Source organism: Ovis aries, chromosome 21 (genome assembly GCF_016772045.2).
Source record: "Ovis aries strain OAR_USU_Benz2616 breed Rambouillet chromosome 21, ARS-UI_Ramb_v3.0, whole genome shotgun sequence".
Classification (NCBI taxonomy): domain Eukaryota; kingdom Metazoa; phylum Chordata; class Mammalia; order Artiodactyla; family Bovidae; genus Ovis; species Ovis aries.
Window position 1 is genome coordinate 26,468,934 of NC_056074.1, and position 25,869 is coordinate 26,494,802.

General features: G+C 41.1%; 1 protein-coding gene across 7 annotated transcripts; it reads left to right on the forward strand.

Moving 5' to 3' along the window:
* Positions 1–1,702: 1,702 nt before the first annotated feature.
* Positions 1,703–24,300, forward strand: STT3A (STT3 oligosaccharyltransferase complex catalytic subunit A). Of its 7 annotated transcripts, none has more exons than XM_060404260.1 (18): positions 1,703–1,797; positions 2,273–2,430; positions 3,805–3,929; positions 4,719–4,779; positions 7,075–7,196; positions 7,577–7,722; positions 9,246–9,336; positions 10,498–10,604; positions 11,262–11,426; positions 12,648–12,828; positions 13,636–13,791; positions 14,720–14,811; positions 15,484–15,639; positions 15,912–16,100; positions 17,050–17,166; positions 17,283–17,385; positions 20,205–20,393; positions 21,454–24,300. In XM_060404260.1, the coding sequence occupies exons 3-18, from the start codon at positions 3,842–3,844 to the stop codon at positions 21,687–21,689; spliced, it is 2,199 nt and encodes a 732-aa protein (XP_060260243.1). In that variant the 5' UTR covers positions 1,703–1,797; positions 2,273–2,430; positions 3,805–3,841; the 3' UTR covers positions 21,690–24,300. The 7 variants fall into 7 exon arrangements, with proteins under 7 accessions (XP_060260243.1, XP_060260244.1, XP_042093937.1 ...); XM_060404261.1 differs by having other exon boundaries at positions 2,361–2,430; XM_042238003.2 differs by lacking the exon at positions 2,273–2,430 and having other exon boundaries at positions 21,454–21,569; positions 22,510–24,300.
* The last annotated feature ends 1,569 nt before the right edge of the window (positions 24,301–25,869 follow it).

Sequence of the window (25,869 nt, forward strand, 5' to 3'; positions counted from 1 at the left end):
CATTTCTTAGTTGCAGCATTCAGGATCTTTACTTGTAGCACTGGAACTCTTAGTGACAGCATGTGATCTAGTTTCCTGACCAAGGATCCAACCCCAGGCCCCTACATTGGGAATGTGGAGACTTAGCCACTGGACCACCATTAAAGTCCTTTGAGTTAGATTTTGAACTTCATTCTTTAGTTGTATATTTTGACTTCTGAAAAAATTGACTTAATTTTACCACTTGGAAACTTAAACATATTCCCTTTAAGAAACAGGTTCAGTAATTTTAAAAAATTGAGAATCTTGATATCTTAATGTTCTTGAAATGGTATGTTTTTTCATTTAGAGGAATCTTTCTAATTTTAATTCATTAAAAAAAAAACCAACTCGTTTTGAAGAAGCATTTACTTGAAATTCTGCGTTTCCTTCAGGTTCAGCTTCAGTTTCCTTCTGTTAATAAAATTACATTGAATACATTATGAAGACAAAAAGAAAAAGCAGATCTATTGGAACATGACGTCCTGGGGTGAACCTGGCCATGTGAATTTTGTAAAAAATACTCATGATGTTGAAGCACAAATTTCTTTTTTTCAAGCAGTAATTTAATATGCTTTCGGTAAGTTTGGCCGGTTGTACTCAGTACTGTAATTGCCAAAAAGAACGGAGTACACTGGCACTAGATTTACACAATTGCCAGATGCTCCCATTTTCTTCTGTGTGGCTCTTGTTAACTGACGTCTCTAGGGAGGGGAAGTGCGTGTCTGAGAGGTGATAGAACTGGTTGCTGAAACCGCCCCTTTCCCTGCCCTCAGCAACGTTTCTTTGGGTGTGAGGAGTAAAAGGGGGCAGTTAGGACAGTTTTCAGTGGCAGGTAACTTACAAAGGGATAAGCAAAGCACCGCCAGGCTGCAAGCTGGTTCCAGGAAGAAGCCTGTCTATAACTTGGGAGGACTGCCTCTGCCGTCCTGGTGGACGCAGCCCGCGCGTAAACTCTTCCACCGAGACCCCACGACCCCTTTAGCCTAGGCATGCCCATTCACGAATAAGGGGCTTAAGAGAAATGCCTCGTGGTATTTGCAGGTCTCTCGTCCACCGCAGTTCACCAGAGCAAGGTCAAAATGACTCTCCAGCGAACTGTCAGACAATATCCTGTACAAGATGTAACAGTCTGGATTGTGAAGCGCTTGACTTTTCATTGAGAATTATTTAAAAATTCTTCTCACCTCTCCTTTAACCTTATATTAAGGTAACGTCAATTTCTACCTTTTAAAAAACAAGACTCTCTGAAACGGAAGCGGACGATCTCAGTTCAGCTTTTGAGGATTTGCAGTTTCGGCATATGCCTTTGCGTCGTTTCCGCTTCTTGTCACGTTACTGGGCTAAACGCGCCGCATCTTCCGCCCGCGACCCCTTCGCGGTCCGCAGACCGACACGTCACTGCTCGTCCCTCAACCAAACTGCTCCCAGGGTGTTCTTTCCGCGCTCGGGCTCTCAAGAGCCGGCCTATCACGGCCGGGCAGTTGGACGGAGTCCCGCCTTCTGGCTACTAAGTGATATCTGTATTGTCCAGTTAAAACGTGGGAGCGAGGCTGCGTTCACGCCTCCGAGGCTGACAGACAGTTCCAGAACCCTATCGCTCTTTTCAAGTGTCGGATTGTACCTGAACTAGCCAATGGGGAGCAGTCCCGGAGGCGGACCCGGCGCTGCCAGGGTTGGGTGCACCGTTGAACAGATGGCAGAGGAAGGCGAGCGGATTCCTGAGGAACGCCGGTCAGGTGAGAAGGCCTTGGGATGTAACTTGAGGATTAGCGGCAGGTACAGTCCAAGGCGTTGGTGGGACTGAGCGAAGCGCAGGAGGTGCGGCTTTAATGGCGGCGGCCGTGGCCGCAGGCACAGTCTGGGGCCTTGCAGAGGAGGGGGCGTGGGACGTAGTGTGAGGGGAATGGAAGGATGTGAGGGTCTGGGATGGGTCGTGCACTTAGGCCAGGTGGGCGTGGGAAAGATGGGGCTCTGGCACCGACTAGTCCTGGAGGGGGTGGCGTTTAGGATCCTTACGTGGTGGGGTGTCCCACGCCGGGTGGTGCCGGAGGTGTTTAGTTCTGGGTAGATGGGAGACGAAGGGAGGGACCTGCGGTAGTGGGCAAAAGTGGGGGAGGGAGGGACAGGCGTGAGGAAGCGTGTGGGCAAGTTGGGAACTAGAACCAGTGAGACAAGACGCCGCACTTTGCAGGCACAGTTGAAGTGGAGGACAGATGCTCAGTGTTTTAAGAAAAGTGTCTTTGCCATTAAGCGATGTGCGAACACGACCAGTGAGCACAGTATGGAAACTCCCTTGAGATCCTGGCCTAAATTACCAGCTTCTTTACTCCGTTTTCAAGGAAAGGTTCTAGTGCTCTCATTTCCTCGGCTTAGTCGTCTAGGCATGTGGCTCCTATCAGCTCAATAGTGGTAAGTTTTCCTATTTCAGGCGTTGGAGGAAACAAGTACAGTCCTGAGAGATGTAACTTTGTTATGGACTTCCTAGAGTTAGGTGTTTATTTTTGATTGCAAGGTATGGTTTTCCTTTGGGACTATAATTAAAAATAAATGTACAACTGCTCCTCTGGGACAGTTAATTATGGAAAAAGATGCTTGAGTCCTTACTTTTGGAGCTAGGAATATATGATTCTTCATGCCCTCCACCCTACTTTTTTCCCTCCGTTCCTCTAGTAATAGTTGAGGGATCCAGGAGGGATCCAGGTTCCTTTTATTTTTTTTTCCTGCAGTCTTTAGTGTTGCATATTCTTTATCACTTAGCCCTTGACCAGCTTATGATTTAAGAAGGTAGGGCTGTTTTAAACAGAAATAGCTATGCTCCTACTGAATGCTGATAAAATATAGTCCATCAAGTGATCACCGTTCTGAATGGTCTAGAGACTACTTCCCTCCTTCAACATTTTATTTTAATCTAATACCCACCCCCTGCCATACAGCTCAATCTTTTTTTTGCCTTAGTAGGAAATTTTTATTTTTTTTACCCTCCAGATTATTATCTGGTTCTGGCTCTCGGATCAGTGGCTTAAATCAGCAGTGTCAGTTATAGGATGCTTTGAGACAGCTGATGGGAAGTGGGTGTAGATTTGAGCTGCAGTTAAAATGTGATATAAGAGATTGAAAGTGCAGTGATCTCTCTGTGTGCCTCTCCCTCCCCTCCTGAGTGCATGACTACTTGTATTGGTGAAGAGTCCTGCGCTCTAGTTGACCCTGCAACCCCACTGGGATGTGGAACAGAAAGAAGCTTGTAGCCAGAAAGTTTGCAGCTGAAATTTAGGGATGTAAACGGTGCCGATGCAGTCATGACTTCTGTTTCGCAGCCTTCTGCTTTCACTTCTGTGCTCCTTCCCTGCTTTCTTTCATACATCCCTGCCTTTTCTTAAATGCTGTGTTTCTCCTTGTAATTCTTCTTCTCTCTGTTTTCAGTCCTTCCTGTTTGCTTTGCCTCTCTTCCTCCAACCCTCTTTTTCTCTGTGTGTTTCCTCTATACTCCTGTCGTAGCACACGATTGCCAGGTGTGCTCCTTGGTAGCTGCAAAGACCGAGAAAGAGAGTCATGGTGATGGGAGTCTCATCATTCCTTTCCATCCTTGACTTACAGCTCTGACATGCCGGCTTCCTTGTCTGTTGGTCATAATTCAGGCTCAGCTTGGGTCTCAGTTAGTCCTGACCCTCTCTTGTGCGTTCACTACTTCCTTTCTCTGTGGTTCTCTCCCACCATAAAGTATGAAAGTGACTTAGCTAAATTGAAGGTGCTTGATATCTCATGGTCTTGGCTTTCCGCTTTCAGCTGTCTGACTGTCCTGTTGCCGCCCATTGATGTGAAGATGACCAAGCTGGGATTTTTGCGGTTGTCCTATGAGAAGCAGGACACACTTCTGAAGCTTCTGATTCTGTCGATGGCTGCCGTGCTATGTGAGTGTGCATGTGGCCCTCTCTTTCTTCAGGATATGGAGAGGAGAAAATTTTGAAGGAAAAAAAATTAGCAATGGCTTTCTTAAATGCTTTGCTTTTCTTCCAGCAGATTGTAATGTGTTCTTTTCTACTGTTCTCAACCAGTAGAATTTTGTGGAATCAAAGAAACACAAGGATTGTAGAAGTTTGGACTAGTGATCATCTGGGAAAGAATGGGAAGCGTGCTGTGTTAATTTTGGTTTTTCTTAGAACTGAAAGTGGTACCAGAGACCCTGGGATACTGAGTTTCGTAAAAGAGATTTGTCTTCTGTAGTTGCCAGTATTTCTGAAAAGTTTCTGAAAGTCTTTCTCAGTATTTCTGAAAGTCTTTCCAGCACTTATTCTGTTTTCTTAGGTTTTTCTTGCTCTTCATGAGTCATAAGTAGTCTAGATTCCCCACTTCTTAGTTCACTCCAAAGTTAAGGTTGTGGGAAGGGGAGGTCAACGTTTGTAGAAGATAACCATGTAAATTAGGTGCAACACTGGTAGGTGAATGTGTTGTTATAGGCCTTGGTAATAAGTAGTTAAATGTGTCCTACTTCGGTGGAAATGTGGGGATTATTGTCACGGGAAAATGAACTTCCTTGTTTCTTGTGTGTGGGAGGGATGGATAAATACTTTATTCAGTCATTATTTTGTACTTCCTGTGACCTCTGTGCGAGATACTACTACTGTCTGTGTAACATTACTATCTGCTATTGTTTTTCATGGTATATTGCCATTAAAATACTACTTCTCTGTTTTGTGCAGCGTTCTCCACTCGTCTCTTTGCTGTCTTGAGATTTGAAAGTGTCATCCATGAATTTGATCCGTGAGTACCTTTGCTTGGTCTGGTATTTCCTTCAAGAAGCATTCAGGTTAATGGGTTTCAGATTCAAATTCCAGTGAACTCTTGGTAAATGGGGATGTACTTTCTATGCATTTCTACAATGGTCCCCTTTTTGAAACATTTCCAGTGGAATTTGAGACCAGTTGAGTCTCTCAAACTTATAAAAAATGAGAGAGGCCTTGCTGGTGTGTCTACCTATTGCTTAAGACCTGGATAAGCTAAGAGAAGTCTGACTTCTCAGCTTGGTCAACGCTTAATGGTACAGGCTAAGGGAAAGGGGACTGGGCCTGGTGGGTGTTTGAGGCTCAAGAGAAAAATCAGAGGTCGTAAACTTGAGATCCATGACTTTTTTTCTGTTTAACAGTTTGTGTGGTATAAATTGGGTCTGTCAGTTAAGTTCTAAGACATTGAGGAAAATTTAAAGTTGTGATTTTGGTTAGGGATTTTATTAGCTAAAAAGAGGCATTCTGTTCCAAGAGCTGTTGTACAGATTATCTATAAATCTTCACAGTAACCCTATGAGTTGGAGATATTAGTGTCCCCTTTTTACAAATGTAACCAGGCTGGCAGAGGCCATTCAGGGTCACATGTATAGTAAATGTTACATTTTGGTAAATGTTACATGTATGGTAAATGTTACACATATAATAAATATTACATGTATAGTAAATGGAGGAGCCAAGATTTGAATTGAGGTTTGTCTCTGTTTCTAGATACTGGAGTAACTTGTATTACTGAAAGTTAAGGCTTCATTTAAAATTTAGAGAGCTAGAATCATAGATTCTTGATGCATCATTGATATCATAAAGATAGAATATTAGGCTTATAGAACATTGATTCACGTTTAATACCCACATATGTTTGCAAGTTTGTAATATTGTTTTGGGTAGATATTTGAAAGCACTTTGGAGGCATACAGTTATCAATTTTTTTCCCTCAGGAATGAGATAACTTATATTCTTTTGGTTCTTGATCGCCAGTATGTTAGGGCTTTTTCTCACATCCTCCAGATGCGTGAACATCGAGATGAGATGGTCAGGGAAAGCAAGAGTATCTGCCTGTAGTCATAGAGACAGAAGGGATGTACAGATCATGTGATTTGACACTTCCTTTTGCAGAGCAGGAAACTGATGCCCAGAGTGTGACCCCAGGGCAGACCTTTTCCCACTAACTCGCACTTCCTCTGTCTCTCTCTGCCGCTTCTGCCATTAGGTGAAGGACATGATTCTGACAGCTGGTGACTGCCTGCTACCCCTATCCTTTCTGTCTCCCTGACAGTTACCAAAATAACATTCATCAGAATAAATAGGATAGATATCTATGCTATCTGCTACTTTTCTCACTTCAGCTGCTAAAATTGGACTGACCAAGGAGGAAATAGGGTTAGAGGGGTGGGCAGGAAAGATGGTTAGTCATGATCATCTTTAGTGATTAAACAGTTCTTTTCATTTTACTTATTTGTTTATATATATTTTATTTGTAATAAATCAGTTAAGATATATGTAATACATATAAATAAATTATATGATGTTTTATATATATATACATAATATATTATTTGTCTTTCTTTTTACTTTTTAAATGAGAAACTTAAGGGGCTTCATAGCTTGAGCCTAAAGAACTGTGTTTTTTTGTGTCTAACTCTAAGCATTTTGTATCAAATACTTGTCCTGTAATTTTTATTTTTATGCTACCATGTAGGTGGCATTCAGAACTATTTTAAATAACAACATGAGTAGATCTGATTACAAATTTAAATACTCATTAAGAGGTGTGTGTTATGGAGTAGACTAAAAAATGTTCATCCTGCATCTGGTGTTACACCCACATCTTTAGAGATGCTCCTCACTTGAAGTTACCCGTGTGTCCTCATGTGTGTTATGGAAATGTTCTTTTGTGTGTTGCTGTGAGTCGAATCTATTGGTGCCCACATCTCAGCTGTCCTGTCTTCTGAGTGCTTGAATCTTCTGGCTGGGGCTGCTGCCTACTACATGCCAGCCTGGTGAAGTGTCCTCTGTTTAATTAGCCTCCAGTTGCGTTTCCTTATGAGAGAAGCAGCGCTTTAACTGAGACAAACACGGAGCTGCAAATGAGGAGACTTGTGGTAACGTGAAGTGATTTTCCTGCTTCAAATACTTCTGGGTACCAAACTGACTTTGATTGGAGTAATGAGAAGTTCCTCAGTGGTGTAACCCGAGGAGCCAGATTCACTGTACATTGGGGCAAATGCTTGGGTACGGGGAGGAGCAGACACAGTTCTTCACTGTCTTGCTGCAGGTACTTTAATTATCGTACCACCCGGTTCCTGGCTGAGGAGGGATTTTATAAATTCCATAACTGGTTTGATGATCGGGCCTGGTACCCTTTGGGACGAATCATTGGAGGAACAATTTACCCAGGTGAGGGGAACAGGATTTTTCTTTTCCTTACAGCAGTAGCTTATTTGTATGATATGGAACAGTGTGTTTTATTTCTAATATCTTTGTTTTGTGACCCTTGTAATTCCATTCTGATTACAGATTCCTAAAAGTCGATCCTATGTAGAAGGGAGAACGTGTATGAGAGAGTGGGGGTGGGTAGCATTTCATAAATCCTGGACTTCTGATTGAGTCCACAGGGTGGAAATTTATAGGCCTCGTGCAGCTGCTGTTAGTGTTTCTGGTGGGTTGTTGAGACCTGTGTAACCACAGTATTGATAACTTGGATTTTCCCTTTCTCTTTCCCTTACGCTCTTTGTCTTCGGAGGATAACCTGTTGGCCTCTCTTCTTCCTGTTGCAGGCTTAATGATCACCTCTGCTGCAATCTACCATGTCCTCCATTTTTTCCACATCACCATCGACATTCGGAATGTCTGTGTGTTCCTGGCCCCTCTCTTCTCTTCCTTCACCACCATCGTCACGTACCACCTTACCAAAGAGCTCAAGGTGAAGGATTTGGGGTGACAGGAGTCTTGGGAATGGATGCTGTTGAACCTCTCTAGTAGATGCTAAAGGGTGGGGGACTGAGAGCTCAAGAAGGGCAGGGAGCTAGGGGCTAAAGACAGCTTTTGTTGAGCCGAATTGCTAGTTTCATCCCAGTCCCTCCCTAGAATATGTGGTGTCTTATCATTAACAACTGTTTGTCCATATAAGGGAATGTTTGAAGGTCAAATATAAATTGCTGTATATGGAAAAGGAATTTTTGTGTTAGTTTACTCATGACAGGACTGCCTTTTTTTTTTTTTTGGCTGTCTTTATTTTTGGCTGCAGTGGGTCTTCATTGCTTTGTGCAGATAGTGAGAGGGGCCTGCTTATTCATGGTGGCATCTCTTAACCCAGAGCCCGGGCTCTAGGCACATGGGCTTCAGTAGTTGCGGCTCAAGGGCCCTGGAGCACCGGCTTTATGATGGCGGCGCACGGGCTTACTTGCCCTGCAGCGCATGAACCTTCCTGGACCAGGGATCTGACCTGTGTCTGCAGCATTGGCAGGTGGATTCTTACCCACCAGGCCACCAAGGAAGTCCTGGAAAAAAAATATTTAAAGTGAGATTTAGATTTTGAATCTATTATCCCTCACAATCTAAGGGAGAGAAAAAATAGCTACAAGATATGTTCCAAAACAGTTAGTTCTTCCTATTGGAAATGGACACTTAGCTTAACAATTATTTGTTGATTTTTTAAGAAACATTTATTTTAAAATTCTGAAACCACTTGGCTCTTGTAATTAGAGTCTGTGATATGGTCTCTCCTTCCCCAGGTTTCTGCCTTGCTGACCCTGGCTCCTGGGATGTTATTCTTTGTGGCTGTGGTGTCAGGGAGATACCTGAGAGGTGCTAAACCAGTTGGAGGGCTTGGGAAACTTGAGTTTAGTTTGAAAGTTCTTCCATCCTTCTCCTTGCTGCCCTATTCCAGATTTGACTCTTATCAACAGACAGGTCCTTCCTCTTTCGATGTGTGAGTTATATTTTGTTTTTCCTCTTTCCCGAGTTCACAGATTGACTCGGAATATTCCAGCTCTATTATCTAAGCTGGCATCTTCAGTCCACTGTAGATTATCACCTCTGTTTGTTGACCTTTTAGCTCAAATACTTAGGTCTTCTTTGTGTATGCTTGCATAGCTTTTAGGGATGTGACTGGTGTTCCTGTGGTGTGCATATATTGTTGGGGGGAACTCAAATCTGGGGGTATTCCAACCCAGCCGCCCGTTCTGGGGCAGCATCTGACTGATCTCATGATTTGTCTGTTCTTAGCACATGTATGCTCAGTTTCAGACTCAGTACCATGGCAGGGAGGGAACTGGCTGTGAAGTGTGTAACGTTCTTGTGCTGCAAGCATTCCTAGCATCACATCTCCCTTGCAAAGTGTCGAACTATTCTCTGGGCCCCGTAGAAGCAGATTGGACTAGTGGATCCTCTCCTCTCCCACAGCTCTATTGGTGTTGACTTCCTGTTACGTCTCTTGTCTTGCAGGATGCAGGAGCTGGGCTTCTTGCTGCCGCCATGATTGCTGTGGTTCCTGGCTATATCTCCCGGTCTGTGGCTGGCTCCTATGATAATGAAGGTACGACTTAAAGTTCACCTTATTATCCAGTAGAGCTCTGTGAAGGGTAATAGAATCTGGGTTCAAATCTGCTATTCAGCAATAGCAAAAATGGTATCTGGGTGAGAAGATTAGAAGTGGGCAGGAAGGGACCTCAGACTGTTAAGTTTATATTCTCTCTCTCATTTTCTCAAGAAAGGTAGCTGGTAATTTTCCTTAAATAAGGCCTCCGGCTCATCTCTGTATCCCTAAAAGTAGAGTTAGGTTTTAGGGTTGGATGGGTTTCTGTTACTGTTTATTCGCTCAGTGGTGTCTGATTCTTTTGCAGTCTCATTTACTGTAGCTCACCAAGCTCCAGGGTTGAATGAGACCGTTGTTTTAACACTGTAATCATTTGCTTTATTTTAGATGAAAGAAATGGATATTCTTAAAACCATAATGATTTTATTGACTTATTTCCAAATCACTCTGTATTTATTGAATGTTATTGGTAAAACAGTGTTAGGTATTACAGAAATAGTTAATGAATAAGAGTATTGGCTTATAGTTAAGGAATTACAGAGATAGATAATGAACACAATAATTTAGCCCATAATCTATTAATGCAGACCTATAAAAATAAATCTAATGGGCAGATAGTATTGTATGCTATGAGAGAAGTATGAACAGAGTACTTTGGGAACGCAGTGAGAGAAGAGATTCAGATGTGGGGATCAGGGAAGGCTTTTTAGAAGAAGTTGTGTTTGAACTGGGCCCTGAAGTTGGAACTACATTAGGCAAATATTAAGGAGAGAGGCAGTCAGGGCATAAAGACCAGCTTGTGGTCCGACGTAGAAGCAGGGTGGTGCTTGATAGTATGGGATATCATTAGGACTCAGATAGCAGGTTCAGTGCCTGAAAAGAACAATAGCAATAATGACCAACACTGAGTGCTTGCTGCAGGCTAGAATTCTGTTGCAAGTGCTTTACATGCAGTGGTTAAATTTGTCTTTATGACACGTTTATGAAGTAGACACTCTTATATAGGACTCTTTTTTTCTTTTGCCAGAAACTAAGGCAAAGAGATGTAGAGTAATTATACTGTTAATGGGTGGTTGGTCTGAGATATGCAGGGAGTTTGTTGGAGATCAGTATTTAATATCCCAGTGTGGCCTTCTATTGAATTTTGTGTTCTTTCTGTAGGGATTGCCATCTTTTGCATGCTGCTTACCTATTACATGTGGATCAAAGCAGTCAAGACTGGTTCCATCTACTGGGCAGCAAAGTGTGCCCTTGCTTACTTCTACATGGTAACTCTTCACTCCCTTCTTCGGGAGTCTCTCTCTGTCTGCATACCTGTTGGGATCTACTGATGTAAATTGGAAGTAGCTCTTGGGGTTTGAGACCATAGAGCAGAGGACAGAAGCTTTATTGTCTTTTGTGTCCATACAAAGCCTAACCCAAGGCAGGCAGATGATAAGATAGAGGAAATTTTTTTTAATTTTTAGAGGTCTCCAGATACTGTATTTCTTATGGATAATATTGGTTGGCCAGCTCTCTTTTCTGATATGTTTCCCTTAAATTTTTCCTTTCCTAACACATTTTTTTCTGTTCAGTCTTTCATTAACCCTGAGACTTCTTCCCTTAACTGTTTCCGCTTGCCCACATTTTGCATGTATCCCTAAATCCTCCATGTGACCTAATAGTAGGTCGCATCCAGATTAACGCCGAGGGTTAGGGGCCTTTTGTTTTGTGGTCACAATGACAGGAGCCATATAGAACAGAGGACTGAGTTTCAGTAATGGGTTTAATTGGATTTTCCTGTTTAAAGAAGTCAGTTACTTAAACTGTTTAAACCACTTGGCATTAATAAAGATTTTGGTTATCATAAATAGGTGTTCTTTAAAAAGGTCACAGGTAACAAGGAGGAGTGCTGAGAGGAAGTGTCCTTTTTCATCCTTTCCTAGGTCTCTTCCTGGGGAGGTTACGTGTTCTTGATCAACTTGATCCCCCTTCATGTACTAGTGCTGATGCTCACAGGACGTTTCTCCCACCGGATCTACGTGGCGTACTGTACTGTCTACTGCCTGGGCACCATTCTTTCCATGCAGATCTCCTTTGTGGGTTTCCAGGTGAGCCCTAGACTGAGTGGAGCTTTTAGTTTCTTCCACTTTTTTCCTAATCATCTCCAACTAAATTGATATATCTTGGATTCTGTTGAGGATGTTGAAACTTACAGGTCTGACCTTGGACTGCTTGTGTTAACTGAAACAGCACAATCATTGGTCAATAAAGTCTGCCCCCTGAGAGTGTTAATATTTGTTCATGTAGTTTAATTGCTCTTAAGTTAGCTTAAGTTTGGGGAGAAGCAGGGCTATTTTGGTAGAACTGAGTTGATGTGAGTGATCACAGTTATCTTTTTCAGTCCTTCTTAATGTGAATGATCCCATTCAGTAGTAATGACCCCTGAACTTGTTAATGGGGCCAAGTAATTAAGTCCTTTAGGAAGCAGAACATAAACCTTTTAACCACATTACTCCATCGGATTAAGAGACAGCTATTAAATCAGAGGAATGATGCGATATGTGTGATTTTTCATGTAAAATTCTTATGAAAAGTGGAACCCTTATTCAGCTCAGCAAGTATTTCTTTGCTTATCCCCTACAATGTGCAATTTGCTAATAACTGGGAAATGTAAAAAGTAAAGATGTGATCCTGGTCCTTAAGGAAGTCTTGCTAGGAAAGACACCCATGTAGCTCTCTGTGATGTAGTGGTCCTAGAAATGTAGTCCTGGACCAGCAGGCTCAACAGCATCAGGGAATACATTAGAAATGCAAATTCAGGATTTGAATCTACTGAGTTTCAGAAGCTCTGGCGGTGGGGCTCAGCTGTCTGTGTCTAAACACCCCCTCTTCACTCTACCGTGATTATGCTGCCCAGTGGAGTTTGAGAACTGTTTGTCTAAGTTACAGGAGAGATCCAAGGTGTACAGATATAGAGGAGAGCTATGGATTTCAGCTTGGCAGAGTAGGAGGCAATAGTATTTGCTTGGGGCCTTGAATGATGGGAATTTTAATGAATGCAAATTTTGGGAAAATGAGAAAATTACAGTCGAGGCTCAAGAAATAGCCTGAACAAAGGCCAGACATGTGATATTGATAAGAGTATGGTATACTTTGGACTCCAGGTATTCTGTGGAAATGTGAATTGGACCCTCCCCTGGATTGGCCCTAATTCATTGGTAGCCTCAGAACTCACTGGACCCTTTGGTCTGAACTTGGTCTGGATAATTCAGGTCAAGGCTGGACCCGTTGTTTTCGTGACATTCTCACACATCTGCTTTCACCTACAGCCCGTCCTTTCATCAGAGCACATGGCAGCCTTTGGGGTCTTTGGTCTCTGCCAGATTCATGCCTTTGTGGATTATCTACGCAGCAAGTTGAATCCACAGCAATTTGAAGTTCTTTTCCGAAGTGTCATCTCCCTGGTGGGCTTTGTCCTTCTCACCATTGGAGCTCTCCTCATGCTGACAGGTAGGAAAGACTTTTAGTATTAAGTGTAAATGGGTATGAACATAGCATAAACTCCAGAAAACATGGGTTGTTTCTTGACCACAGGAAGATGCATTCTTTTTCTCCCATTTCTCTTGATTTCATGCATATTAAATCCATATTATACATTCAATCCATTTGTCAGCCAGTATTTGGATTCAGCATAGAAAGAAGATCTTATTAGATCAGTATTTAATCTCAGAAGATTCACACTTGGTAACAGAACTATATTTACCATGCTTATCTTTCTCTTTTTTTCTTTTGTCCTTTTCTTTCCTATTGGTATATTGGTAGGGTAGGAGAAATCCTAACATTGTTTGCCCTACAATATGACTTCATCTAATCCTAAATGACAGAGCTATGTCGGTTTAGTTTGGTTAGCATGGCACATTTTCCTCACGTAGATGTCTCAGAGTCTAATTTGATTTTGCCCAGGACTCTGTATTATCTAATTCAGAGCAACATTGGAGGATAGCCTGACTTAGTTTATAGCATTGGCCTTGGTTTGACCAGGTTTAGTCTAACCCTTCCAGGAAGCATTTCCAGCTTCTTTCTCTGAGTTTACATACAGCCTGACTTTATTCTGCTGACTGTGCTGACATAAGTACTCTCAAATGTGAAAGAAAGGAATCAATGAAATTCTCAAGGTATTCGTGCCATTTAGACAAAAACCTAGTCTTGCTTTGTCTCAGAGAATCTTATTAAAATGGAAAGTTCTGATTAGTTAGGATCAGATATTATTTTGTTTCAGAAGTAATTGTGAAATATTTGTTGCCTCTTTGCTGCCAGGAAAAATATCTCCCTGGACGGGGCGTTTCTACTCGCTGTTGGACCCTTCCTACGCTAAGAACAACATCCCCATCATTGCCTCTGTGTCTGAGCATCAGCCTACGACCTGGTCCTCGTACTATTTCGACCTGCAGCTCCTTGTCTTCATGTTTCCAGGTCTGTCTGCCTTGTTCCGAAGTGGTCTTCTTTGTAAGAATTATTTGATTCAAAATAAGTAAAATACCCCCATCCTTATATTTGTATTGTTTTTGTTTTTTGCCTGTGTATTTATGTGGTACAGACGATGGCTAAACATGTTTTTCTAATATTTGAAGCAGAATGGAAATCAGTTGAACAATTGCAGATACTGGCAAGTTCAGAGTCTCACAGTTTTCTGTTCAGTTATATTATAAAATTCAACCCTAATTCAGATTTTTTTTTTAGTACTTCTAATGTACCCCACCCCTCATCCCTGACTCCTTCCCATTTATCTTCTTGATAGTATTTTGACAGTAGGCATAGCTGATTGTAAAGCCTCTTCATCTAATTTACCTTCTGGCTAGTTCAGAGATAACAATTTACCACTGGTAGGGAACTTTTTTTTAAATTGAAATAACTTTATATTTTTTCTTACTATGAAAATAAGTTGTCTTTTGTACAAATAGAGACAAATATTAAAGTTTCAGGAGTTCTCACCACACACCTGTTGCTCCTGTTAACACTTGAAATGTATATTCATCCAGTTGTTTACTGATTAAAAGTCAGATGATAGAGTTTTTCTCCTGACTTTTAAAATTTTATAATCATAATTTATGTTATTTAGGAATATGTCAGTGAAATAGTGTTTAAGATACAGCATTTGTTAATTTTTTAAGTACAGAGGTATGTAAAGAAGGTGGCAAATGGTCCATAAACTTCCGTAGCAATATTTTAATTGATGTGTTTTATTCTGTTTTATAAATATTCTATAGTTAAATACCTCCTTTATGTTGGACATTTAGGTGGTTTCAGATCTTGTGCTATTTTAGAGTGCCATAGTAACATCTTTGCAGGTGTCTGATTGTTCTTCCAGCTCTTCACTTCTTTTTTCCCTTTATTTTTGTAGTTGGTCTCTATTACTGCTTTAGCAACCTGTCTGATGCCCGGATTTTCATCATCATGTATGGTGTGACCAGCATGTACTTTTCAGCTGTAATGGTGAGGAATGCCCTCAGTCTTGGTGAACCTTTCCATCCTTGACTCTGGGGGTTTTCTTCTTCCCCCGGCATGGGAGGATTCAGTGCTGACAATTGTGCAGAGGCTTTCTTCTGAGCACTTGAGGGGCTGAGTGGTAAAGCTGCTCACTGCTGTTGACCCTTTCCGGGGATGTACAGGGTACTCACATTTTCTGATTGTGAGGCCCACCTTTCTTGGATTCATACCCTTGTGTCAGGGAGAGGCCCTATGCAGGTTCCTTCCCTGCTCTTGCTAGAGTCTCAAAAAGGGACATGATATTTTTTTCTTAAAGGCTTGGGTGCTGAGTGCCAGGTTGTTAAAAGAGAGGAGAGATTTTATATATTGCAGTTAAGACAGTGCTTCTCAGACTTTTTTGGTTCCAAACCACAATTAAGAAATACTTTTTATAGCCTACAATTACTCAGGATGTATATACATTCGTACATGTAGAACTGGGAAAGAAAAAAAACTTTAAAAACCCACATAACTTCTATTTTAGATGTGTCAAGTATTTTCTCTCCTATTTTGTTCTGTTCCATTGACAGACCATGTTTGTTGAAAACCCCTAAACAGAGGTCATCATCTACTAATAGGTTGAAATCTGTAATTTGTAAAACACCGATTACATTGTGATGTTGCTTCCTGTTTTTTTAGGTGCGTCTGATGCTGGTGTTGGCGCCTGTTATGTGCATTCTTTCTGGCATTGGAGTCTCTCAGGTGCTGTCCACTTACATGAAGAATTTGGACATAAGTCGACAAGACAAGAAGAGCAAGAAACAGCAGGATTCTACCTACCCTATTAAGAATGAAGTGAGAAGCAACACACAGAACAGGCTGGGGGAACTGCGTGTGCTGTGTGCGCGCGTGCGTGCGTGTGCGTGCAGAGATGCAGGCATCTGTGGGGATTTTTTTGAGTGAGGGGGAGTAAAGTGGAGCACTGTCCCCAGAGGTCAGAATTAGTTAATATAGCCTCTGACTTATTTTGGTTCATTTTTTCTAAATCATTGACGGTCTGTAAGAAGCTGTTCTGTGCTATTGTAAATTTAATTTGGTTTATGACACAGTTGTTCTTCCTTGTCTAGGTGGCAAGTGGCATGATCCTGGTCATGGCTTTCTTTCTCATCACCTACACCTTTCATTCGACCTGGGTGACCAGTGAGGCCTACTCTTCCCCCTCCATCGTGCTGTCTGCTCGTGGTGGAGATGGCAGTAGGATTATTTTTGATGATTTTCGAGAAGCGTACTATTGGCTCCGTCACAATACTCCAGAGGTGAAAGTTCGGGAGGTGTGGGACTGTGGGGTAGGAAGAAGGGAAAGGCTTTTGCTGTTATAGCGAATCAGATAGGTTTTAGATGGTAGAAAGCTTGGAGAAATGGGCACTATAGAACCTGGTGTTGAATGGGCCTTAAAGGTCAGCCTCCACTCAAGTTAGGATGTCTTCTATAGCAGCCCTTCCTGGTTCAGATTATCTGCACTCTGCTTGGACACTTGTATTGACAGCATGGTGATATTCTTGTGAGGTAGGCCATCCCAGTTATAAAAGAGAAAGGTTCACAGTAAGTAATGCATGTTTATTGCAGAAAAATCAGAAAACAGAAGCGAAAAACAGACACAAATTTTCTATAAAGGTTACCTGATGATAACCACTTCTAATATTTTGGTTTTTACCTTTGGAGCATTTCCTTTCCAGTAGCTACCGAGATTGGCAATTGTGAGTTAGATTCTTATAAGAATTTCTTTTTCTTTATTCGTTATATCCTGTGATTTATCCCCTCCCACCTCCTACCTCCTTTCTTTATAGGAACTGATTTTTGTGATATTGTTTATGATCATTTTTTATGATGATCATTTCTCTGATGACACCAAGCTGTTTATTTGGAAATATTACACAGCTCCCTACACCTCCCATGCCAGTATGTTTATTTTTATAAGATTATCTGGAATGAAAGTATTGGTAATGCTGGATTGTATAATTTGCATTGAGATTTCATTATGGTATACAAAGGTAGGACCAGGTGCCAAGATTTATTTTCTTGTTAGGCATGCGTTACTCTGCAAAGAGTCAGACACAATTGAGTGACTGAACTGAACTGAACTGATTCTGTAAAGATGTTAATTAGCTGTATGTTAATTCCTGTCAGATGCCCTTCCACTCCTAGTATTTGATTTTTGGAGTTGGTGAGACACTTGTAATTTCTATTTCTCATTCTTCTTTTCAGGATGCGAAGGTCATGTCATGGTGGGATTATGGCTACCAGATTACAGCTATGGCGAATCGGACGATTTTAGTGGATAATAACACATGGAATAATACCCATATATCTCGAGTAGGCCAGGTAAGGTGAAAGGGTCATTTGAGTATTTGATTCACACGGTCTCATGGAAATACTTCTCCACGAGGGATCATATGGCCTGGAATTTTGCTCTGAGAAATGTGCATGTGTTTTTCCAGGCAATGGCATCCACAGAAGAAAAAGCCTATGAGATCATGAGGGAGCTTGATGTCAGCTATGTACTGGTCATTTTCGGAGGCCTCACTGGGTATTCTTCAGATGGTAATGAACTTGATTATATTTCTAGCTACAAGGCTAAGAAAACTAGATGAATCTCCTACTTTTCTATCCTTTTACTAATCTTATCAACATATTTTCTTAGTTGATACATATTTGCAACTTGAGGTTTGGTTATTTTGATTTTTGTTTCAAACAAGTAGGAAGTAGATGTAGAGAATTCTCATGCAAGTATGAAAAGTGAAAGTGTTAGTCACTTCAGTCATGTCTGACTCCTTGTGACCCTATGGACTGTAGCCTGCTGCGCTCTTCTGTCCATGGGATTCTCCAGGCAAGAATACTGGAGTGGGTAGCCATTTCCTCTTCCAGGGGATCTTCCCAACCCCGGGATTGAACCGGGTCCCCTGCATTGCAGGCATATTCTTTACCATGAGCCTCCAGGGAAGCTCCATGTAATTATGGCATGCTGTAATTGTCTGAAGACCTAGGAATAGTTCCACAAGCAGTGAACAATAAAGAACATAAGGCCTCTGAGAATGAGCTTAAGAATTAGCATTTTTTAGTGGGTTTAAGCCATAGAATCATCTCCCAACTTAAAATGTTTCTCGTATATATGTGTGTGTGTGTGTGTGTGTGTGTGTGTGTGTGTGTGTGTGTGTGTGTGTATACATATGTATATGGCATATGTTAACCATGTTCCTTATAATTATTAGCAAATCCTGTGGTTAGAAGAATCATCCAAATATAGTTCTCTGCCTCAAAAAAACCTTGAAAAACTTAAAGCAATACCTGTTTCAACTTTAAAAGGTTAAACACTTCTGAAAGTTTATAATAAAAATGGTAGTCCTCTGGTTCTAAACCACCTTATAATATCAGTTCCCAGGAAAATTATTCCTTTAGTTATTTACTTATATTCATATTTCTAAATAATATGTATATTCTATTCACGGATCGATCATTTTAGATACCCTTTATCAACTTCTTATACTAGATAAGGAGTTTAGTTCTCTGTATTTCCCTCTCCTCCGTTCCATCTTGCATCTTCTCAGTAGAGTTAATGATCAGTTTTTGGTTAAATCCAGATAAAGCCTTTTCACAATCATGACTAAATAAATACTGTGTACTGCTGAGTCAACCTGTACACCGTGGTTAAACATTCTTATCTAGAATAACTTGTTTTCCTGCAGTTAATAATTACCTCTTATTTCTATCTTAATTTTCTTTGACTATATGGTTGCTTCTTAGAGATGTTCAAATTTTAGATTATATCTGGCTTCTGATATGGACAGACTTACCAGATTCACCTGGATAGAATGTGTAAAGTGTCAGTATAATGTAGTAAGACTAATTTCTATGTGTGTCTTGTACAGGCAGAGGAGGAATGACAATAGCTGGGATGTGTTCCCGTGGACTTGCACTTTCACAAACAATTGCTTCAGCACTATTTGGTTATGTGTGACTCTAGGTTTTTTTCTTATTGATAATAATATATGCAAATAGTACAACAAGTTTTTTTTGTATGTATGTTTGTGTGCTTATGTGTTTGTATGCGTATGTATTTTTATATATGTGAATGTATACCCATAGGTGGTAGAAATAGATGGTTCCCTGATATCTTTAGTATTCCATGAGACATATATATATCTGTCTACCACATTTTCTTATTAGGTCATCTGTTGATAGACTGAGGTTATTTCCATTTCTTACTTGTTTTGAGTAATGCTGCAGTGAATACTGATTTCTCTTGGGAATAGTGATTTCAATTCTTCTGGGTATATATCCCAAGAAATGGGATTTCTGGATCACATGGTGGTTCTAGTTTGAATTTTTTGAGGAACTACCTACTGATTCCTATAGTGTCTGTACCAATTTAGATTACAACCAGCAGTGCACAAAGATTCCCTTTATTTAGCATCTTTACCAACATGACTTTTATCTTTTTGACAAGAGTCATTCTAGCAGGTATGTGGTGATGCCTCATTGTAGTTCTGATTTACCTGCGTGCATGCTCAGTTGCTCAGTGGTGTCTGAGTCTTTGCGACCCGTTGACTGTAGGGCATGCCAGGCTTCCCTTGTCCTTCACTGTCTTCTGGAGTTTGCTCAAACTCATGTCCATTAAGTTGGTGACGCTATCCAACCATCTCATCCTCTTTTGCCCCTTCTCCTCCTGCCCTCAATCTTTCCCAGCATCATGGTCTTTTCCAGTGAGTCAGCTCTTCACATCAGGTGGCCAGAGTATTGGAGTTTCAGCTTGAGCAGCAGTCCTTCCAATGAGTATTCAGGACTGATTTCCTTTAGGATGGACTGGTTTGATCTCCATGCTGTCCAAAGGAGTCTCAAGTCTTCTCCAGCGTCCCAATTCAAAAGCTTCAATTCTTCAGCACTCAGCCTTCTTTATGGTACAACTCTTACATCCTTACATGACTACTAGAAAAACCATAGCTTTGACTATACAAACCTTTGTCAGCGAAGTGATGTCTCTGCTTTTTAATACACAATCTAGGTTTGTCATAGCTTTCCAAGGAGCAAGCATCTTTTAATTTCATGGCTGTAGTTACCATGAGCAGTGATTTTGGAGCTCAGGAGAATAAAATCTTTCACTTCTACTTTTTTCCCATCTATTTGCCATGAAGTGATGGGACCAGATGCCATGATCTGAGTTTTTTGAATGCTGAGTTTTAAAGCAGCTTTTTCACTCTATTCTTTCACCCTCATCACAACGCTCATTAGTAGCTTTCTTATTTTTATAACTTTTGAGTTATATGGTACTGTATACCATTAGGAAAGTATTAGAAATAGTGAACTTTCATTATGTGATTTAGCTGTAGCTACCTTGGTGATAAAGCAATTTTTTCTTCTTCTAGACATCAACAAATTTCTGTGGATGGTCCGGATTGGAGGGAGCACAGATACAGGGAAACACATCAAGGAGCACGATTATTATACTCCAACTGGGGAGTTCCGTGTGGACCGTGAGGGCTCTCCAGTGCTGCTCAACTGCCTTATGTACAAGATGTGTTACTACCGATTTGGACAGGTTTACACAGAAGCCAGTAAGTGATTCCTGAGAACCTTAACAACAGTAAGAAGAGTAGTAGCTAACACATACAGGATATTTTTTATATTCTAGGCACTGCTCTAAATGCTTTATTTCTACTAATTCATGTAATGCTTACAGCAGTCCAAAAGACTGATGCTAATATTATTCCCATTTTATATGTGATGAAATTGAGGTACAGATAGGTTCCTTAACTGCACAAGGTCCTATAACTAGTGCTGAGTCAGGTTAAACTCAGGCAGTCTGGCTCTAGAAAAGTCTGTGCTTTTATTCATTACTTTTTATTACCTCTCAGTAAAAGGTGTTATACTGGAGAAAGGATTATGAAAGAGAATAAGAGGGAGAGGGTGGGATGATTTGGGAGAATGACATTCTAACATGTATACTATCATGTAAGAATTGAATCGCCAGTCTGTGTCTGATGCGGGATGCAGCATGCTTGGGGCTGGTGCATGGGGATGACCCAGAGAGATGTTATGGGGAGGGAGGTGGGAGGGGGGGTTCATGTTTGGGAACGCATGTAAGAATTAAAGATATTAAAATTTAAAAAATAAAAAACTAAAAAAAAAAAAAAGAGAATAGAGTATGATAAAGGACTTTACATTTCTTCAGATAAATTGAAAGGAATGTGCTTAGGTTAAGTCTTTCCTTCTGACTCACAATTTCTTGGTTCTGCAATTGGGACTGTTTTGTGGATGCAGGCCTGTGACATCTGGAAAGTTCTTCTCTGTCCCATGGAAGGGTTACTGGTGTGTCCCAGAGGTCCTGGGTGGTAGTCCTCAGGAAAAGAGGTGCTTGGAGGTCAGGCCTCTGTCTTTTAGAAGAGATAACCTCCGTGGACTCTGCCAAGCACCGTCTCGAGGAAGATGTGAGTTAGGATAGCACTCAGTTTGCCCTTCCTGACTGATGTCCTTTTTTGTAGGCCCTACTCTCTACACAAACTGCATGCTAGGGAGTAACATTCCACTGGGATGCTTTACCACATGGACTTACTGTTTCCTTAGGAAATGAGCACTGTAGAAAGAAATTTATAGTCTTTTTTTCTCCGTTTCTAGAGCGTCCACTAGGCTATGACCGTGTCCGGAATGCTGAGATTGGGAATAAAGACTTCGAGCTTGATGTCCTAGAAGAAGCATACACCACAGAACATTGGCTGGTCAGGATATACAAGGTGAGCAGGTGTTACACTGTGACAGCAGCTCTAGTGCTTAAAAATAGGCCACGTATTTCTAAAATAGGGATATTTCTGTGTCTGAAAAATAGCCTGCTTGGAATTTTTCTTTTATTTTAGATTGTTCTTAGTAGACACCCCAGTCTGCTGTCGTTCTGGCAGTGGTTGCAGTGATATTTTCCCAGTTGGAGTTAGGCTTGATCTGCTTTAGTGATTATCAGGCTTGAGGGAGGTAGTAGGAGAGTGTGTGTGTTGTTTGAACTATGTTTTCTTCTCTCCCACTGAAGAATTTATGGCACAGAGAGTCACATCAGTTCAGTTCAGTCTCTCAGTCGTGTCCATGGACTGCAGCACGCCAGGCCTCCCTGTCCATTACCAACTCCTAGAGTCTACCCAAACTCATGTCCATTGAGTCAGGGATGCCATCCAACCATCTCATCCTCTGTCGTCCCCTTCTCCTCCCACCCTCAATCTTTCCCAGCATCAGGGTCTTTTCAAATGAGTCAGCTCTTCGCATCAGGTGGCCAAAGTATTAGAGTTACAGCTTCAATATCAGTCCCTCCAATGAACACCCAGGACTGATCTCCTTTAGGATGGATTGGTTGGATCTCCTTGCAGTCCAAGAGACTCTCAAGATTCTGCTCCAACACCACAGTTCAAAAGCATCAATTCTTCAGTGCTCAGAGTCACATAGAAGTGTGTTATATCTCTTACATAAGAAAAGGTTGAGAACCTTTGCTGTATTTGGAGGATAGATCATTTACACAGCTCCTCACAAGATACCCTGAGAAGCCCAGCAGAGAATAGCTAGTCTCATACCAGAGCCAAATCAGGGAGCAGAATCCAGCGTAACCCCTTCCTGTCTGGGTGAACCCAACTCAGTAGAGCTCTCCCGTGCTGACCTGATTGTATACGTTAAACTGATACCTTTGTGTTGCAGGTGAAGGACCTGGATAATCGAGGCTTGTCAAGAACATAAATGTTACGTCTGGTTCTGATCTGCTTCGCACTGAGTGCGTCCCATTTAGGGCGCTGAAGACGGTTTAAAAAATATGCAGTTTATAAGAACAGAGCGCGATGAGATTAGAATTGTCTGGAGGTTTTGCCCTGGGCATTGTGGGCTGGGCCAAATGGAGTGATCTTTATAATTCTGAGCAGGTTACCAAATGAAATGTCATGGCTTTACTTTGGTCAATTAAAGGGGGGAATTTTTTTTAAATGTGCCTTATTTGTTTTGACTTATAACTGACTTGAGGAAGCCTAAACTTTATGCCAGGCTGGTAGAAAGACAGAGAGCAGACCTCATCTGTGGTCTTAACTCTCTAAATGAGCCATGTATGGGGCATTCTGTCATTCTCTTTCTCTCAGATCAGGAAAACTATCAAGGACTAGCCGATCCTACATATACAAACAATTTTGTCATTTCAAAAACTGCAGCACTTAGCCCAATGCCTTGCACATAGTGAGTGCTCATTAAGCATTTACTGAATGAATAAAAGTTCACGGGTCCAGAGGAGTGCCATTTCTGGGCAGGAAAGGCAGCTGTGTTGCCATCATGTCTCTGTTCAACATCGCTTGTCCTTAGCGGTGCTTTGACTACAAGGGACAGGAGGTGGCTACCCAGACCTGATCACACTAGGTATTTTTGTGTGTTTTTATCTTTGAGCAGGAGTACATCCAGGGAAACTAAATCAATAGTTTTGAAGACTTAAGGCAAACAGTACAGTGTTCTCAGTGGAAAGGAAGACTCTCTTCCAATGTATGTATAGAACTTGACGGTCAGTAGGTGTTCTTGAATTAGCTGACTTGTAACCATACATATCTATTTGAAATCTCGCTTTTCAGCACTCTCACTTATCCATGGTATATAGTCCATGTCTCTGCTAGTTTCCTTGAGCTTGTGCACTCAGCCTGTTGGTTTTACCTAAAGGTGAGCTGCTTTTGTCCCTTCGTCTCAGCCTCTTTATTATTACATCTTACTAAGAAGCTCTGTGATCTGGTTTTGAAGGCCTTGCCAAGTTAGCTACAGAAAGCACAGGAGTCCCATCATATTTAATGTCAGGACAAACAGCCTTATGTTCAGTTATACTAGGGTATTTTAAGACTTACATCAGTGATGTATATAAACCCTTAGTTGGAAAAAAAAAAAGGTAACTCTTTACTGTTACCTGTTTAAGAAATAGGAGCAATGACATGACTTTCAGATAAGTCAAAATGGTGTTCCTAAAGGTATGCTCAGGTCTGCCTGTGTACCCTTCCAAGCCAATTTATGAACCAGGTGCTTCAGCTGTGGGTGAGATTTAGAACTGATGTTAAGATTTGACTTACTGTATGGAAATACATGACTTGATTTATATACAGAATTCCTCCCTAGTGGAAGAGGTGGTTCTAAGGTGGTTTTTTTTAATTGTTTTTTTTTTTTTTTTAAACCAATGGGAGTAATACCAGAGATCATTAGTGTTTTCCTCTGTAAGGATGATAACCCTTTATCACTGCACTTGCTGCTCTTATGATTTTGTTACTTTCTAGAGTACATGAAGCTATATATATATATTTTTAATTACTTGTAATTTCCACTGTTACAGTGAACTGAGTGTAAAAAAAAAACATTAATTCTAAAAAGAGACAACACTGTTTTCAACGCCCCTCAGAGGTACTCAAAGGTTCAGGTACTTTCAACTCTGCTGATTCTCACATTACTTACCTCCATATCATTAAATAACTTGCTTTATTTTGCTCTGTGTTGGCTCTTCAATTTTTAGTATCATCTGTTGACTTTCTGGTGTGGAAAATGAGGATTTAGCTGTTTTCACCACCCTGCTATTCCCATGGACACATCCTTACCACCTCAAGGTTCTATTACAGTTATGGTTTAGGTTAACTCAGCAGTTTTTATGTTAAGGCTTTTTAGAACGATACCATGTGGTATACTGCAACAAGTTGTTTTTTTGTGTGTGTGACTTTTGAGGGGGGAGAGGTTTTTCATTTGCGTTTTGTACTTGTCACTGATTTCTCCCCTAGTTCTCCTTCATTTGTGCCAGCTTCCTTGTAGTATGTTCAGATTCACTAGGTATTCGTCCTTAGAAATGCCTTCTGTTTTGGTATATTCCAGTTGGGATGTGGTGTCATCTGTCCTTTCACTGTCACATTGTGTGTTAATCTCCTGACTTCTTTCTTGATGTATCACCACTACCTTCCTGAAAAAGTGTATGGGGGGTAATTTCTTGAGATCTTGAGTGTCTGTTGTCACACTTGAATCATAGGTTGGCTTGGTGTAGAGCTCCAGGTTGGGAATAACTTTTCTTTAGAATTATTTTTGAAGGCATTGGCCCATTGTTTTCTGTCTTCCAAATGCTGAGAAGTGCAATGATATTCTGACTCTTAATTTTTTGTATGTGTCCATTCCATCTCATTCCCTCCCCAGAACTCTTAGTATTCTTCCCTTTGTATGTCAAATTTGAATTTTTCCCAGTAATGTATCCTGAAAGCTGGGTACTTTAAACTTGGAAAAATAAAAAAAAAATATGGAAGGTCAAGTTCTTCAGTCTGGGCGATTTCCTTGAGTTGTTTCTGGATTCCCCCAACTCCCTTTTACATTCTGAAAAACAAGTTATTTGGATTTTGGACTTCTTGGATTAGTCTTCCAGTATTCTTATATTTATTCCTCTGTTTTCTATGTTTATTCTTCCTTCTGGAGATCTCATAAACTTTTTTTTCCTATCTATTTTGTTTCCTTTTCTTCTACTATCATATTTTTTTAACATCCAAGAGCTTTTTGTGTTTGAATATTCCTTTGTTTGGACACCTTTTGTACTGAAGTCCTTTTCACATTCTTGCTTGTCTGCTCTTTTTAAAAAGGACCCTAAAAAGGTGATTGGAAGGTCTGTTGGGGGTGGGGTAGAGAATTATTGAATGTGGGCTTCATGCTTCTGTGATCTGGCTGAGTTGTTAAATTATGAAGTCCCTGATATCAGTATCTTTGAATCTTTTCTGTGTAGGTAAGATTTCCTTGAGAAGGCTTTTATGTCCTTGGAAGAATATAAGCCAGGCTGTCAGACTTAAGGGAGTCAAGTGAGGAAAAAAGGCTCAGAGGTTTAACCTTCAGTTCAGTTTAGTTGCTCAGTCGTGTCTGACTCTTCGCGACCCCATCGAGTGCAGCACGCCAGGCCTCCCTGTCCATCATCAACTGTAGTTTACTCAGACTCATGTCCATTGAGTCGGTGATGCCATCCAACCATCTCATCCTCTGTTGTCCCCTTCTCCTGCCTTCAATCTTTCCCAGCATCAGGGTCTTTTCCAG

Bases quoted from the DNA above. Each gene is read 5' to 3' on its own strand.
- STT3A (XM_060404257.1), top strand. From the start codon at position 1,715: ATGGCAGAGGAAGGCGAGCGGATTCCTGAGGAACGCCGGTCAGGTGAG. The intron at 9,337-10,497 runs GTACGACTTAAA...TTCTTTCTGTAG, and splicing joins TGGCTCCTATGATAATGAAG to GGATTGCCATCTTTTGCATG. The intron at 15,640-15,911 runs GTGAGAAGCAAC...TTCCTTGTCTAG, and splicing joins CCTACCCTATTAAGAATGAA to GTGGCAAGTGGCATGATCCT.